We start from the raw sequence: 12,734 nt of genomic DNA, 5'->3' as shown, positions 1-12,734 counted from the left end.
CAGCCTTGTTGCTGTAATAGGGACTTGTTCCTTGCCTTCTCTGAAGACCAGGTTTAGATGTTTCCCTCACATAGCCCCCTCAGGAGGCCCCATTAGAAAGCTTATATATGTAGGAATCACTTCCCCCGGAGTTAGCTTTACAGCCACTCTGGAGACCCCTTGATCTCTCTTCCCTTTTTCATCTTTCTGGTAGTAGCTGGGCCACTTAATCAATGTCCTCAGGTCATTCATGCATCTCCCAAAGGATGTGGGAGGAAGACTGGAAACTCAGACGCCAGCAGAGGTGGAATATCAGGACTTAGTTATGTGATCCTCCCTCCTCTGAATCCTCGGCATCAGGGTTTAAGAAATCCATGCATGTCCTTCCTGTTGTCTACCTTAAGTACCACAGGTATACCAGTTTCTCTGAGGGATCACATGTACCATTGTTGATCCTACAGCTATGAATTCCAACTGTATTTTTGTCATTTCTGTTCCTTTGCGGAAATAAGTTCTGATTCAGAAAGAACATGAGTGAATTTCTTAATAGCCATGTGTATGGGGACAGTCAACCTTTTGTCTGAAAAATTACCTTATTTTTAGATCATTAGCCTTTTTGTGTCAGCTTCACAATGAACAGAGCAGAATATGATGGGTAGCAGAAAGAAAATATTTACATTTCCTTTATTTTGTTAAGTTTTTTTCGGACGAGTATAAAAGAATAAAATGTCTAGGATTAATTTAAAATAAGCCAAAACAAACAATGAAACACACAAAACACATAGGATACTGGCATAAGAGTTTCCAGAGAACTGAAAATAAAACTGTCTTCGTTGTCAAGGTAAATGAAGACAAGAAGAAGTCAAAAATACAAGTGTCAATGGACTGGTTGTCCTGGTGTCCTCATAGGGGAAAGCTATACTGGGAGTGGCCGAGGGAGAAGCTTGAAGGAACATTATCATTTCCAAAGGCTATTTAAAACTTACAATTTTTATTCATATTAACGATGTATTTCATCGTGTGAAAGAATCATCATATATTAAATGATTTCCTACTGGCTTAATGTTCTTCCCTTCTGTTTTAGTGCTGATGGGTAGAAATTTTTAGATGTCTGGCTTTGCCAATACAATGATATTAATATAATTAACATGACATATGAATGCCTATAGCATGCATTTTATTATTCTTAATTGATAGATAACTGAGGCTCAGATATTAAATGATTTGCTCAAGATCACAAAGGTTTTAAGTGAAGGAGGCAAGAGTAGATGTGCTGCTTTCTTCCAAGACTACATTCTTTCTACCACCCTGTGATTTTTTTTTACAAATTTTCCATATTTCCTAAGAATAAATTGATGCAAGTAAATTTACTGATTAGTCAAAGGTATAATATGATTACCGTTTTAGCCTTTTTAAATGTAATGGTTGTTCCATATATCTAGATATACTCTATCCATTTTAATTGGGGAAATTTGAGAACACAGTATATATTGTAAAAGATAGAATATAATTTCATAGATAATAAGATGGTATAATAAAATTGATTGGTAACTATATTTCTATGAAATCTTAAATTTTTAAGGTACCTTTGCACACAGATAGACAGATGATAAAAAATAAAGATCATGCCCATTACATTTTCTTTAAATAGTTTATAACTATGGAATTACCTTGTATATTTCATTGGTTTTTTTTTTAATTCATTTCTAGGTATCACTCTATTAGAGACACTTATTATGTTAGTCTTACTTATATCACCATTGCCTTGATTTTTTTAAATGTATTTTTCCCTTGATTTTAAGTTCTTGTTATATATTCTTTTATTTTTTAATTTTTAAACTCCCTGGACTACACAGGTCAATTGATCTATTATTCTCTTCTCTCTCATAGACTCAAATGAGAAAAAAAGCTAGGTGAATTAAGAATGGAATCAAACAGTGAAGGAAGATCCTAATCAATAGTTTTCACAGATTATTTTATAAATAGCCATTTCCAATGGAGAAATAATTTCCTTTACAAGAGAATCTGTTGTTTATAGGAAACCATTCCAGTGATCCCGGTAAGACATAAGGATATGCAATTCCTTCTCCAGTCAGGAAAAAAAAAGTCATGGACTAATTTTATTGAATGAATACATTAGCATTCTCTCTGCCAACATATTTTCTATAATTTTGCTGAATATACATCATTCTCTCTATCCCTTTTTATCTTTTGATGGACTAATAAAATGTAAGTTTTCCTCCCATATTGCTGATGTACAGATTCTCATCATGTTTACTGCCGCATGGAATAAAATACATGGGAGGCCCTAAAAGAACTTTCCTTAAATATCTTTTGTGTTTCAAGCCCATACAATTACAATATTTCCTGAAAATAGTTTATTTCACCGCCATTCCCTCAGTCCAGAATAAGACAAAATGTTGCCCCTGTGTACATATTAGAATGCTTCTTTGACTAATATCTTTTTTCATTAAGCATATGTAAAGGTTATGAACTGCAGAACACAGAACAAAAACTCAGGTGTGCAAGAAATGGAACTTTATTTTATGGTAGTGGCTTGAAGTCCTCATCCCCTAAGTTTGAGGACACCAGATATCAGCAACTCAGAGCCTTCTCATTAATCTATCTATGGTGGGCATCTAGCTATACTGGGATCTGCTAGGATCCAAGTTCTTCTTTGGCCTTGGGTGGTTTTGGCAGCAAGCCCTCTCTTGGTCTGAATATCTTATTCTCATTTCTTTCTTTTTTAAATTTAAATTCAATTAACCAACATATAATACATCATTAGTTTCAGACGTAGGGTTCAGTAATTCATCAGTTGCCTATAACACCCAGTTCTCATTCTCATTTATTTCTGATCCACTCTAGCACCATGCAATACCAGTAGGGTTGTCTAAGACCCTCTGTCATCTCTGATGTGCTCTCAGGCATACAAAAAATGTTTACCTGTCTTCCACAAAATGCCAGGGAGCTCTTGCAAGCTAACTCATTCCCTTCTCAATTTATAGACTCTGCAACTATTTCAAATATCATTAGCCTCAGGTAACCATGAAGACAATTCTGCCAGATGAGAAAATGACAGTATGTAGCAAACCAACATACCAAACAGAGCAACAGGACTAAGGTCAATGTCCTTGGGAGTATGATGGGGGCAAGGGGCTAAGAATCAGAGCAATGAGTATGTGTCTTTTAAATGACAGGAATGCTAGTCCTTTTGATTGTAAGCCACATTGGCCTCATATAGTCCGTTCTCCCAAGAAACCCATCCCGTAGTGGGTAGAGACTCCAAGGTAAATAGATTAGAATCAAATTCTATGGAAAGAGAGAAGGCGACTGATACCATTCCTTATCTGCTTGATCTTAATACCATAGATTATTGGATTCATAAATGAGGGGAAGAGGAAGTAGATATAGCTCATGATAATATGAACTACATGTGGCACATATTGCCCAAATCGATGAATGAGGGTCAGCCCAGTCACGGTGACATAAAAAACCAGAACACAGCTAATATAGGAGACACAAGTGTTTAGAGCCTTAGCCTGTTCCTTAACTGAGGCAATTCTCATGACACTATTAAGGATTAGAATATAAGAGATAAGGATAAGCACAGAGTCCAAGAAACAAGTTAATGAGACCAACACTATAGGAGAGAGTCTATTGAAGGTGATGTCGGCACAGGCCAGTTTGATCACATCCTGGTGCAAGCAGAAGGCATGGGAGAGGACATGGGATTTGCAGTAGGGGAATCCAGAGAGGGTGGTGATTATGGGAGCAATAAGTATAAAGTCCCTCATTAGGACCCCCAGACCTATCTTCACCACTTTAGCATTGGTGAAAATGGAGGTGTATCTCAGGGGATTGCAGATGGCAATAAAACGATCATAGGCCATAACGAGCAAGACTCCAGACTCCACACATTAGATAGACCTGAAAGTAGCAGGCTCCATGGCTGATTGCCCTGTGATCAAGCCACAGAACACCCAGCACAGTGGGCATTGTTGTCAAAGTCACTCCAAGGTCCGTGGCTACCAATGTAGCCAAAAAGTAGTACATTGGCTCATGGAGAGTGTGGTCTACTCTGATAAGGAAGAGGAGGGTACCATTGCTGAGGAGTATGGAGACATAAATGACAAAGAAGGAGACGGAAATCCAAGGATGAAATAGCTCCAGACCTGGGAAGCCAGTCAGTAGAAAAGGAGCAGTACTGATGTTGGACCACATGGTGGATCCCTGAGAAGAAACAAAAAAAAAGCTCTCTCTAGACCAAAACTGTTCAGTAGAAATATAATTTGAGCCATGCACGTGATTTTAAATTTTCCAGTAGCCACATTAAAAAGAGAAAAAAGAAAAAAGTTAAAAGTAATTTTAATATTACATTTTATTTAATCCACTATCTCTTAAATGTAGTCCATCTGTATCTTTGTCCATCTCTAGTTCTGTCATCTAGTTTCTTCTCTCTATTGTGAACATATTTTATATTATAGGAAAGAAGTTGGTCTTTCCATTTTAGATCCACCATTCATATTCTGTTCATTGATTCAACAAATAGGAATTAATGATACCTACATGAATGAGGAAGTTGACTTGGCATCAAGGACACAAACCTCATGGTCTTGTCACAAAAATATGCTCTCTTGGGATGATACCGTATTTACATGAGTTGTAGTTCACACTATAATATTTTGTATGGATAAGTATATTATGCAACCCCACAGGACCAACACACTCAGAAAGCCCCAGAGAGGGGTGTCTGAAGTCTGTCCAGGTGCCTCCTAACCTCCTGGGACTGTTACATTGATAAACTTTATGGAATTTACAACTTCCTGCTTCGAGGAAGAATTGAATTTGGTGCTGAAGACAGCAGATGGAAACTTAGAAGTGACTTTTTCAATTCCTAACTTTTACCTAAAGACAATCGTGTCTATCTCACTAAAATGAAACGAGCTAGCAAGCCGTGAAAAGACAGGGTGGACCAAATCTAATCACATGAGCCCTTAAAAGCAAAGATTTTTCACTAGTAGTGAAAAAGTTAGACTAGTGGTGGAATGAGAACCTGAAATGATTCAACGTTTGAGAAAAAATTGACAGATAGTTACTAGTTTGAAGATCTAGGGGGCCACATGAGAAAGAATTCAGGCAGTTTCTAGGAGCAAAGAGAGGGTCCCAGATGACAGCCTGCAAAAAAGTATGGACATCATTCTTAGTGCCATAAGGAAATATATTCTGCCAACAACATGAATTCATTTGGAAGTGGATTCTTCCCTAGAAATTTCATACAAGACCCCAGCCCAGCTGTTGCTTTATGACAACCTAAACAGAGAACCAATCAAGACTACCAGACTCTGACCTACACAACTGTGGTATTATGAACAAGTGTTGTGAGCAGTGCAGTTCATGGTCATTTATTACACAGCAATAGAAAACTAGTGCACTAGCATTGAATATTAAACTAATATTTGAAGAGTTTATGCAAGTTACTTACTGTGTCAATTAGCCAATGTAAAAAAAAAAATTGCTACATGACAAAGGCCTGTGTGGCTTCAGTGGCTTACATTAAACAATTACTTTTGTATTCACATATAGGGTTCAGCTAATTCCGGTCGGCCTTGGCTAGACAGGTCTGGTGATTCCTGCCTTTCTTGCATATGCACCTAGGATTCAGCTGGATGTCATCTCCATCCCGTCATTTTCCTATTCCCTCCTTCTTATGCGCATTACACTTTTACTGGGTTTAAATCTTATCCCTCACTTTGTCCTCTCCCTGTAGCTAAGTCCCATATGTCTCTTCCCCATCACGCATGCTCTAGTACAAACCTTAATGCAATATGTTTTACATTTTAGTACCAGCCTCTCAGACCTAAGCACTCTAATTAATTCAATCCAATTAAAACATGGATGTATTTTCAATCCAATGCTAACATTGCTTTCCTTATTGACTGTTCTATGAATACATCAGTCTTCCTGGAAGCAAAGACAGATTTTGATATAGATTACCAGGTCCTTAATGAAATATCAATGGTCTTATTTTTAACAGGGTGATACACTAACTCGCTGGTAAGCTGATAGTTAAGCTGATTTATGTATTGACATTGACTTCCAAACTACTTACTGACACACTAATTGGCTAATGTGTAAGCTGACTGATTGAAGCACAGCCATTCACCAAGCAAATGTCCAGTTAAGAGTCACCAATAACTTACCAACACCCTGCATATGTGGTCACCATCAAACCCTCCAGACTCCAATTTTTTCTCAATGGTGGACATTCCTCGCCAGTCCTGACTGTATCTTACCCCCAGTGGAGCTCTTACACTGTGCTCATTCCCAAGCCTTAAAGGAACAACAACTCTTAAGGATAAGCATTGGGGCAAGAACACACACACACACACACACACACACACACAGTTTTGTCTTATAACTGAGAATTAGTCAAATCACTGAAGGCATAAAGTACAAAGAAGAGGAAAGAGAGGACAGAAAGGTAACATAGGGAGATGTGAGCAAAAGAAAACTGAACACTGAGAAGAGTACCAAGAGGAGGAAAAGATGTGATATCGAAACCCGTATGTGTCATGTGACCCTGCCCTGCACCTGTACTCCCAACACCAGTCTCTCTTCCTCTGCCTACCTCACCTAGAGAATATTCTTATTGTAGGAAAAATATTCTTGATAGCTCTGGGCTAATAAGAAAATCTAGGTAGCAACCTGGATCTCTTTTTTTGTTTCTTTGTTTGTTTTTAAATTTTTATTTAAATTCGAGTTAAGATGTAGTGTAATATTGGTTTCAGGAGTAGAATTTAGTGATTCATCATTTACATATAACACCCAGTGCTCATCACAACAAGTGCCCTCCTTAATACCTATCACCCATTTAGCCCATCCCCCACCCAACATATTCATCATTCTTTTTTTACTTTAAATTTTTTATTGTTATGTTAATCACCATACATTACATCATTAGCTTTTGATGTAGTGTTCCATGATTCATTGTTTGTGCATAACACCCAGTGCTCCACGCAGAATGTGCCCTCTTTAATACCCATCAACAGGTTAACCCATCCTCCCACCCCTCTCCCCTCTAGAACCCTCAGTTTGTTTTTCAGAGTTCATCGTCTCTCATGGTTTGTCTCCCCCTCCAATTTACTCCCCTTCATTCTTCCCCTCCTGCTATCTTCTTCTTTTTTTTTTCTTAACATATATTGCATTATTTGTTTCAGAGGTACAGATCTGTGATTCGACAGTCTTGCACAATTCACAGCGTTCACCATAGCACATACCCTCCCCAATGTCTATCACCCAGCCACCCCGTCCCTCCCACCCCTCCCACCACTCCAGCAACCCTCAGTTTGTTTCCTGAGATTAAGAATTCCTCATATCAGTGAGGTCATATGATACATGTCTTTCTCGGATTGACTTATTTCACTCAGCATAACACCCTCCAGTTCCATCCTCGTCGTTGCAAATGGCAAGATCTCATTCCTTTTGATGGCTGCATAATATTCCATTGTGTATATATACCACCTCTTCTTTATCCATTCATCTGTTGATGGACATCTTGGCTCTTTCCAGTTTGGCTATTGTGGACATTGCTACTATAAACATTGGGGTGCACGTACCCCCTCGGATCCCTACATTTGTATCTTTGTGGTAAATGCCCAGTAGTGCAATTGATGGATTGTATGGTAGCTCTATTTACAACTATTTGAGGAACCTCCATACTGTTCTCCAGAGTGGCTGCACCAGCTTGCATTCCCACCAAAAGTGTAGGAGGGTTCCCCTTTCTCCGCATCCCCGCCAACATCTGTCATTTCCTGACTTGTTAATTTTAGCCATTCTGATGGGTGTGAGGTGGTATCTCATTGAGGTTTTGATTTGGATTTCCCTGATGCCGAGCGATGTTGAGCACTTTTTCATGTGTCTGTTGGCCATTGGGATGTCTTCTTTGGAGAAGTGTCTGTTCATGTCTTCTGCCCATTTCTTGATTGGATTATTTGTTGTTTGGGTGTTGAGTTTGATAAGTTCTTTATAGATTTTGGATACTAGCCCTTTATCTGATATGTCATTGGCAAATATTTTCTCCCATTCTGTCAGTTGTCTTTTGGTTTTGTGGACTGTTTCTTTTGCTGTGCAAAAGCTTTTTATCTTGATGAAGTCCCAATAGTTCATTTTTGCCCTTGCTTCCCGTGCCTTTGGCGATGTTTCTAGGAAGAAGTTGCTGCGGCTGAGGTCAATGAGGTTGTTGCCTGTGTTCTCCTTTAGGATTTTGATGGACTCCTGTCTCACATTTAGGTCTTTCAACCATTTGGAGTCTATTTTTGTGTGTGGTGTAAGGAAATGGTCCAGTTTCATTCTTCTGCACGTGGCTGTCCAATTTTCCCAACACCATTTGCAACCTGGATCTCTTGATTATTCATATCTGCACCCATGATTTCAAACAATAACAAAAGAAGACAACACAAAAATGCACTGGGTAGCTCGAGGAGTCAATATTTCCTAGGGAGCTGAACTTTTTTTTTTATTTTACTATGTTAATCACTATACATTACATCATTAGTTTTTGATGCAGTGTTCCATGATTCATTGTTTGCGTATAACACCCAGTGCTCCATTCAATACATGCCATCTTTAATACCCATCACCAGGCTAACCCATCTCCCCAAACCCCTCCCCTCTAGAACCCTCAGTTTGTTTCTCAGAGTCCATAGTCTCTCATAGTTTGTCTCCCCCCCATTCCCCTTCCCTTCATTTTACCCTTCCTACTATCTTCTTTTTTTAACATATAAGTTATTATTTGTTTCAGAGGTACAGGTCTGTGATTCAACAGTCTTACACAATTCACAGCAGGAACTGAATTTTTATGTGGCAATCTGTTACACTGGACACAGCCCCAGCCCATGGATACACACAGATTTCCCCACTCCTGTATTCACCATCTTGCAATGTCTGCATAAAGGAAGAGGAGTCCAAGAAGAGCAGTCATCTTCAATTTCTTCTTTATTATCTCCATCCTATTCTCTCATGGTCACCAGAGCCATACCTGGGGCACCAGGAATTAAGGGGAGAGATAATTGTGGTCTTGATATAGAACGTGATGCCCATATTATCTTTGAAGGCTGCTGATAGGATTAATTGGTGAAGCTATTTGTATAGAAAAATGCTTCCCCAGGGTCCCTTTGGCTGCTGGATAATTAAGCTTCTGGGATATCTTCTCCTGGCCTCCTCTGGGGAAGGATGAGGGCCCCCAGAGCTGTGTCCTATAACTCCACATTGTCACTACAGACAGAAAGCAGAATTGTAGCTTCATTTAGCAGATGGAAATTGTGCTGTCAAATCACCTTTGTCCTTTCTGATCCCCACCTGAACAGAGAAGATACCATCAAAATGGCATTTGACATTGCCATTCCTGAATCCAGGAGCAAGTAATCTCACTAAACTTAGATGAAGTTTGATAATTCTCTGACAATTACCTTCCTTTGGTTTCAGATGAGATCACTTATTACACTGTTTCATACATGCATTCTTAAAGTGATATTATCTCACAAATGAGTCTAATTACTGATAAATTCTTTCAAACAGTAAGCTTTATATCTTCCTCTTAGTAAGTCTTATCCAGAGATCATAGTTCTTATGTTTGGAACCATGTAAGTTAAGTAAAAAATCTTTTACTTTAAATAATAATGAAGTGAAGTAGTGGACATGGAGAAGGTGTTCTTTCCATCCTTGACCTCCTCTGATAATTCATACTTGAGTAGAAAGGACTGTATTCACATTCTGACATGGATAAGGATCTGATGAACTCTTGTTTTGTCTTAGCTTTGTTTTCTAAATTTGTCCTGGAGCCTAGCTCAACTGTGAGACTTTAAAATGAGGATGGGTGCAATGTGGTAAACTATGTAGGTCACATTTTGGTTTCTGACATTTCAGATTCAGTTAAGTTCCTCCTGAACTCTCCTCTGCCCATAAGTCTTTCTGAAAGTCAGTAGGATTTGGGAAGTCATGATTAGGAGTCAGTCTCTGAGAATGAGTTGAGTCTGAATTTCCTTTCCCTGAAAACTCTGTATTAAATGCATACTTAAGGATGACTTGATTTGGGAAAGCCATATTTTGAGCTGAAAATGAGGTAACGTAGTGAGCACCTGAGATAATTCACATGATTTCAAGCTTTCCCTGTGTTTCATCAGTTGGAAGATTTACCTTCTCATCCACAGAGCTCCCCATCCTTGGGTGTAACTCCATTCCAGGAAGCACCACTTTCTCTAGAACTGGTAGAAGGTCATTTGCTGCAAGATGCCGCAGTCAGGATAACTTTCCACGTGAGACATAGGACAAGTCACTGGAGAATGGGAGCAGCTGTTAGCCCATATCAACCAACACTCCAAGCAGCCAAGTTTGGGGGCACTGGAAGGAGGTGAGCAGGGCACCATTTCCTTAAGTGGCCATTAACGTCTTGTCATGCATGTGTTTTCCAAACTTTATTCATTCCTTTCATATTTCCTACAACACTGCCTGTGAAGTATAGGATTCACAGTAGCATAATATCTCGGATTTGGAAGAACTTCCCATCTCATGTAATGAAAGCCTTTCTTTGATGTAGTGCTCCTGACAAGGATCATACAGTCAGTGCCTGTCTCCTTCTGGGTCACAGAGCTCAATCTTCATGGGAATATGTGTTTTGAAGATATTCAGATGGCCTCATCAGTAACAATATCTTATCTTTTGAGTTAAAATATTTTCCTCTGGCCTTACCTACCATTTCCCAGCAATGGTTCAGAGCTGCAGTGTCACACAGTTTAAGTCCTATTTATACCCTATAATATTTATAACATATCTGAAGGTAACATTCAGGCATTCTAAGTACCTTCACTAAGGATTCAGAGGAGTCTTTTTCCTAGGAATTGTTTGCTATTTGTTAAGCAAGACTGTTTTGATCTCGAAAGCCTTCTTTTTTATATGGAGTTCAATTCTATTATCTGTCAGTCTTCAGCATTCCACCCTAGTCCATGCAGATCCCATCTTTTAAATTTTTCCTCTGAAGGATCCATCTCATCTTACTCATGTTTGTGGTGCTTCTTTACTGTTCTCACCGCCTGTCAGCTTGGTGACAAGCAATAGAACTATAGGGGCATAAACTTCTAAATTTCCTATAAAAATAAATTTTGTCTATGAGCTTATTCATAACAATGATACTGTCTGCAGATTTAGGCTATAAAATAAAAATTGACTGACATTCTTTAATTGCATATAGAGACCCCTGGGTCCTTTAAACATTTCTAATACCTCTGAATATCTAATTTAATATAAAGCTTAATAAGTATAAACTCATCTTCTTTCATTTACCCTATAAACATCTGCATCTCCTGAGAAAAAATCCAGGAATTATTTATTAATTAACAGAATGAATTCATCTGCCTCTCACTTGCTATTCGTTCATTTTATATTTGGAAGAGGAATAATCTGCTGACTTTTTAGATCAGGTTAAGGTTTTTCAATGTATCTCTCTAATATTTCTGACTCTCTTTCTGATGATTTTTAAGACTGGATTTTGTCTTTCATCCAGAGGAATGCATGATTAACCTTTCATTTTCTAACTCAAATTCATATCCTTATGGTAGATTATTCTTTAAATTATAGCTAATATAAAATTCTTTGGAAGAGCAAGGATAATACTGGCAAAGGCTTTTTCCTAATATATGTTCTAATAAGCCTTAAATCTCCTGTAACTACATGCTGATTATTCGTCTCATTAAGCACTAGTGAATTTATTTATCATGAAATTCTCCAATAGTAACTCCATACAGTTCTTTTTTTTTTTTTTTAAGTATTCAGTGATGATAAGCTAAATTTCAGATTTCACCAACCTGTCCTGATGGAGATTCACTTATGGGCTGATGCGTTGGTCCAACAGACCACTCTGAAGTCCACCTTGCTTATGAATACAAAACATATTTGCAGTGTTTCCTGGGATATATTGTTGCAAATAGGTTGCTTTTGGTACCCTGCATTTTACCACAGATAAACCTATATTAGATCTACAGAAAACTAAATTTTGTGATGATAGTAACATACACCCAAGGAAGGGTGCTTATGTTGATTCATAAAACAGATTTTTAAGAAAAATAAATGTCTAGGTGAATTGCAGTCATTTGTAGTTCTTTTGTATAGATAAATAGAGGTATTCCTTTAATTTCTTCCCTGGTTCTCCCAATTCTGTTTTCCCCCTACAGCCTCTTTTTGATGAATTTGTTTCCTCAATTACTTGCAAATAAGAAATGAATTTCCCAAACAAGGGCAATTATTTCATTAATCATTGACCAAGTGGTCAGCCAGGTTTGCTTTCCTGAATTTTTTAGCTTTCATTTCCTGCATTTTGGGAAAACGGATAATGGGAAATAGAATGTAACTTACCATCGCGTGTGTGCACGTGCGCGTGCACACACACACACACGCACACACAGTTTGGTATTCAAGCTGTGTTACTTGGATATCATCAAGTGATAGGATGAAAAAACAGTAAATCATACAGTTGCTCTCTTTTTGTAAGCTCAGTCCTTTTACAATTGATGAAACAGGAAAGAGATGAGAGTTGTGGGTTTTCTTGTGCTGGGCTCCCTGTAAGTAAAACCTGAGACAGGGATTCAGATGTATACAATTTATTAATGAATACTCTCTGGAGACAGGGAGCAAGAAAAAACAGGGTAGGCAGGGGAAGGAGATAAGCAAGGACATAGTCCCCAGCTGGAGTTTAGCTTTAT

The 12,734-nt window shown here is 38.3% G+C and overlaps 1 protein-coding gene across 1 annotated transcript; it reads right to left on the bottom strand.

The window, feature by feature from the left end:
* Positions 1-3,284: 3,284 nt before the first annotated feature.
* LOC112806242 (olfactory receptor 51B2-like) lies at positions 3,285-4,203 on the bottom strand. The gene is given in 2 exon segments (XM_073879597.1): positions 3,285-3,897; positions 3,899-4,203. Coding segments are annotated over 2 exon segments (918 nt in total).
* Positions 4,204-12,734: the final 8,531 nt, after the last annotated feature.

The sequence above is a fragment of the Callorhinus ursinus genome, unplaced genomic scaffold (assembly GCF_003265705.2).
Source record: "Callorhinus ursinus isolate GAN/ISIS: 27379988/994484 unplaced genomic scaffold, GSC_fseal_2.0 scaffold35, whole genome shotgun sequence".
NCBI classification, from domain to species: domain Eukaryota; kingdom Metazoa; phylum Chordata; class Mammalia; order Carnivora; family Otariidae; genus Callorhinus; species Callorhinus ursinus.
This window is presented reverse-complemented; position numbering and strand designations above follow the sequence as displayed.